Source organism: Rhinoraja longicauda, chromosome 5 (assembly GCF_053455715.1).
Source record: "Rhinoraja longicauda isolate Sanriku21f chromosome 5, sRhiLon1.1, whole genome shotgun sequence".
NCBI lineage: Eukaryota > Metazoa > Chordata > Chondrichthyes > Rajiformes > Arhynchobatidae > Rhinoraja > Rhinoraja longicauda.
Genome location: NC_135957.1, coordinates 89202100 through 89206763, shown reverse-complemented (window position 1 = coordinate 89206763; position 4664 = coordinate 89202100). Strand labels below are relative to the sequence as shown.

The 4664-nt window shown below is 48.1% G+C and overlaps 1 protein-coding gene across 1 annotated transcript in view; it reads left to right on the top strand.

Annotated features, from left to right (window-relative positions):
• LOC144594091 (poliovirus receptor-like) overlaps window positions 1-2002 on the top strand; it is a 31360-nt gene extending 29358 nt beyond the window's left edge. The window contains exon 8 of the mRNA XM_078400284.1: window positions 462-2002. Within this exon, the coding sequence (XP_078256410.1) occupies window positions 462-581 (120 nt within the window). The 3' untranslated portion in view covers window positions 582-2002. The remainder of the gene's footprint in view (window positions 1-461) is intronic.
• The last annotated feature ends 2662 nt before the right edge of the window (window positions 2003-4664 follow it).

Genomic DNA, 4664 nt, shown 5'->3' with positions numbered 1-4664 from the left:
CAGGAAACCTGTTCCCAATGTTGGGTGAGTCCAGAACCAGGAGCCACAGCTTAAGAATAAGGGGTCGGCCATTTAGAACGGAGATGAGGAAAAACATTTTCAGTCGGAGAGTTGTGAATCTGTGGAATTCTCTGCCTCAGAAGGCAGTGGAAGCCAATTCTCTGAATGCATTCAAGAGAGAGCTAGGTAGAGCTCTTAAGGATAGCGGAGTCAGTGGGTATGGGGAGAAGGCAGGAACGGGGTACTGATTGAGAATGATCAGCCATGATGACAATGAATGGCGGTGCTGGTTCAAAGGGCCGAATGGCCTCCTCCTGCACCTATTGTCTATTGAATGTGCCTTGGTGCTCCGCTCGCAAGTAACAACACGAACGTACAGTAAACAATTAAGAATAAAGCATAAAACATTAAAACATTAAGAATATAACATTACGGTTTAACATTGTTCATTTTCTCAACAGAGTGGGGAATTTGTCATCTTCGCAACCTTAAACTTGAAGGTTTTAGACTGTGCCGGTCCTTCCAGCAGGGAGAATAATAACCACGAAGCAACAGTTTGTGCTGATATACACATTGACTAGAATCTGCCCTTATTAACAACGTGGTGTAAAGCTATCGGATATCTACCAGTTGAAAACTGCTGCAACATTTCAACAGATATGGATCATCGCCGCAAACAAACCAACAACTATAAAAATACACAAAGTGCTGCAGTAACCATGTTCTCCAGAGATGCTGCCTGAACCGCTGAGTTACTCCAGCAATCTCTGTCTTCCTGTGTCAAAGAGCATCTGCAGATCCTCCTGCCTCTAAATCCATAACCATTGCGCCGATAGAAGTGGGCTTCGGCAGAAGCAACCCTGTGCTCACCTTCAGCCACTAATCGATGTCTGGTGCATCAGTTCGTTTGCTTGTGCAACCTCCAGAAATGTGTTTGTATATTTTTATTCTCTCGTCAATAAATTAGCTCTGTCAGCAGCTTCGAGTTGTTGGTGAGAGTGATGAAATTCACCGGGTGTGATGATGAACGGGTGTCCACGCCGCCTTTTCCCGTCCACACCTGATTGGGGATAGTGGTCCCCGCTCCTGTGCACAGGACAGGTTGCGAAGGGACCGGGACCGGGACCCCTGGAGCTGTCGCTGAGATTTTTAAATCTTTGTTCCTACAAGATGTGATACGACAACGAGGCGCCACTCTTTGCGCCCGTGGTCGGGATCAAACCTGTGACTCTGGAGTTGTAAGGCAGCAACTCCTGCTGCCCCTGGTGGTGGGGGCCTGGAAACCGCTGCCAGGGGTGGTGGTGGAGGCAGAAGGATAGTGGTGTTAATATGCTTTTGGACAGGCACATGGATATGCAGGGAACGGAGTGATATGGTTCACTTGCAGGCAGAGGAGATTAGTTTAACATAAAAACATAGAGACAGAGGAAATAGGTGCAGGAGGAGGCCATTTGGCCTTTCGAGCCAGCACCGCCATTCAATGTGATCATGGCTGATCATCCACAATCAGTAACCTATGCCTGTCTTCTCCCCATATCCCTCGATTCCACTAGCCCCTAGAGCTCTATTTAACTCTCTTTTAAATTCATCCAGTGAGTTGGCCTCCACTGGCAGAGAATTCCACAAATTCACAACTCTGGTTGAAAAAGTTTTTTCTCACCTCAGTTTTAAATGGCCTCCCCTTTATTCTTAGACTGTGGCCCCTGGGTCTGGACTCCCTCAACATTGGGAACATTTTTCCTGCATCTCGCTTGTCTCATCCCTTTATAACTTTATACGTCTCTATAAGATTGGTTGGCGGACAGGAAACAAAGAGTAGGAATAAACGGGTCCTTTTCGGAATGGCAGGCAGTAACTAGTGGGGTATCGCAAGGCTCAGTGCTGGGACCCCAGTTATTTACAGTGTATATTAATGATTTGGACGAGGGAATTGAATGCAACATCTCTAAGTTTGCGGATGACACGAAGCTGGGTGGCAGTGTTAGCTGCGAGGAGGATGCTAGGAGGCTGCAGAGTGACTTGGATAGATTAGGCGAGTGGGCAAATGCATGGCAGATGCAATATAATGTGGATAAATGTGAGGTTATCCACTTTGGCGGCAAGAACAGGAAAGCAGAGTATTACCTGAATGGTGACCGATTGGGAGAAGGGGAGATTCAACGTGACCTGGGTGTCATGGTGCACCAGTCATTGAAAGCAAGCATGCAGGTGCAGCAGGCAGTGAAGAAAGCGAATGGTATGTTGGCATTCATAGCAAGAGGATTTGAGTTTAGGAGCAGGGAGGTTCTGCTGCAGTTGTACAGGGCCTTGGTGAGACCGCACCTGGAGTATTGTGTGCAGTTTTGGTCTCCTAACCTGAGGAAAGACGTTCTTGCCTTAGAGGGAGTACAGAGAAGGTTCACCAGATTGATCCCTGGGATGGCAGGACTTTCATATGAGGAAAGACTGGATAGACTGGGCTTGTACTCGCTGGAATTTAGAAGACTGAGGGGGGATCTTATAGAAACATATAAAATTCTTAAGGGGTTGGAGAGGCTAGATGCGGGAAGATTGTTCCCGATGTTGGGGGAGTCCAGAACCAGGGGTCACAGCTTAAGGATAAGGGGGAAGTCTTTTAGGACCGAGATGAGAAAACATTTCTTCACACAGAGAGTGGTGAGTCTGTGGAATTCTCTGCCACAGAAGGTAGTTGAGGCCAGTTCATTGGCTATATTTAAGAGGGAGTTAGATGTGGCCCTTTTTGCTAAAGGGATCAGGGGGTATGGAGAGAAGGCAGATACAGGCTACTGAGCTGGATGATCAGCCATGATCATATTGAATGGCGGTGCCGGCTCGAAGGGGCGAATGGCCTACTCCTGCACCTATTTTCTATGTTTCTAAGATCCCCTCTCATCCTTCTAAACTCCAGTGAATAGAAGCCTAATCTTTCCAATCTTTCCTCATATGACAGTCCCGCCATCCTAGGGATTAACCTCGTGAACCTACGCTGCACTGCCTCAATAGCAAGGCCATCCTTCCTCAAATTAGGAGACCAAAACTGCACACAATACTCCAGATGTGGTCTCACTAGGGCCCGATACAACTGCAGGACTTCTTTGCTCCTGTATTCAAATCCTCTCGTTATGAAGGCCAACATGCCATTAGCTTTCTTCATTGCCTGCTGTACCTGCATGCTTACTTTCAGTGACTGGCAGGGCCGTCTTAACGCATGGGCCTGATGGGCACTTGCCCGGGGCCCCACGAGCATAGGGGCCCCACGAGCATAGGAGCCCCATGCTGATCTGTGTATGTTAAGTGACTTGCAATAAATAAATACTACTTGGCCAAATCATTCAAAGGCACGGCATTTCTTTCCACTGCTATGCTGATGACACTCAGCTTTACCTCCCCCTGAAACCCAACAACCAGTCAAATTTAAACAGCCTCTTACACTGCCTTGAGGACATAAAATGTTGGATGGCACAGAACTTCCTCCAATTAAATGAGAGCAAGTCTGAGGTCATCCTATTCGGCCCCCCCGACTCCATCAAGTCGATAACAGGCAGTCTTGGAAGTCTATCCTGCCTAGTCAAACCGCATGTCAAAAACCTCGGCATGATATTTGACTCTGCACTAAAATTTGATAAGCAAGTCAACGCTGTGGTAAAAGCCAGCTTCTTCCAACTTCGAACCATAGCTAAAATCGAACCTTTCCTCCAATTCGACGACACAGAAAAAATCATTCACGCTTTCATTTCCTCCCGCCTAGACTACTGCAACTCCCTATACACTGGGATCAGCCAATCTTCTCTGTCCCGCCTGCAACTGGTCCAAAACGCCGCAGCGAGACTCCTGACGGGTACCCGTAAAAGGGACCACATCACCCCGATTCTGGCCTCTCTCCACTGGCTCCCTGTACGGTACAGAATCAACTTCAAGCTCCTCCTATTCACGTATAAAGCCCTAAATGGACATTCCCCCCCCTACATCAAAAATCTTCTAACCCACCTCTCTAACTCCAGGTCCCTCAGGTCGGCCGACTTGGGGCTACTCACTATCCCGCGGTCTAGGCTTAAGCTCAGGGGTGACCGCGCTTTTGCGGTTGCAGCTCCTAGACTGTGGAACAGCATCCCTCTCCCCATCAGAACTGCCCCCTCCATCGACTCCTTTAAGTCCAGGCTCAAAACCTATTTCTACTCCCTAGCGTTTGAGGCTCATTGAGGAGGCGCTGTGAACTGTTTGCGTGCTACTGTATGTTTCATTTAAAAAAAAAATTAGTACCTAATCAGATGTACAGCACTTTGGTCAACGTGGGTTGTTTTTAAATGTGTTATACAAATAAAATTGACTTGACTTGACTTGACTTGACTTTAAAAATGTAGGTTCAATAAGTGCTTTTTTCGCAACATTTTCGGACCCTAAGTGTTTTTTTCGCAACATTTTCCATCCCTAAGTGCTTCTCACAGCGATCTGTAAGTGCTTTTCGCAACAATGTAGCACTCTAAGTCCATCGCTAAGTGCTTTTCGGTAAGTGCTTTTCGCCGGCACGACAGGGTGGGGGGGCTGGTAGGGAAAGGGGGGTGGGGAGAGTAACGGTGGGGGTGACGGGGAGGGTGGGAGGAGGAGAGAGTGGGGGTGGGAGGAGGCAGAGTGGGACTGGGGAGGGGGACAGCAAGGGTGGGGGT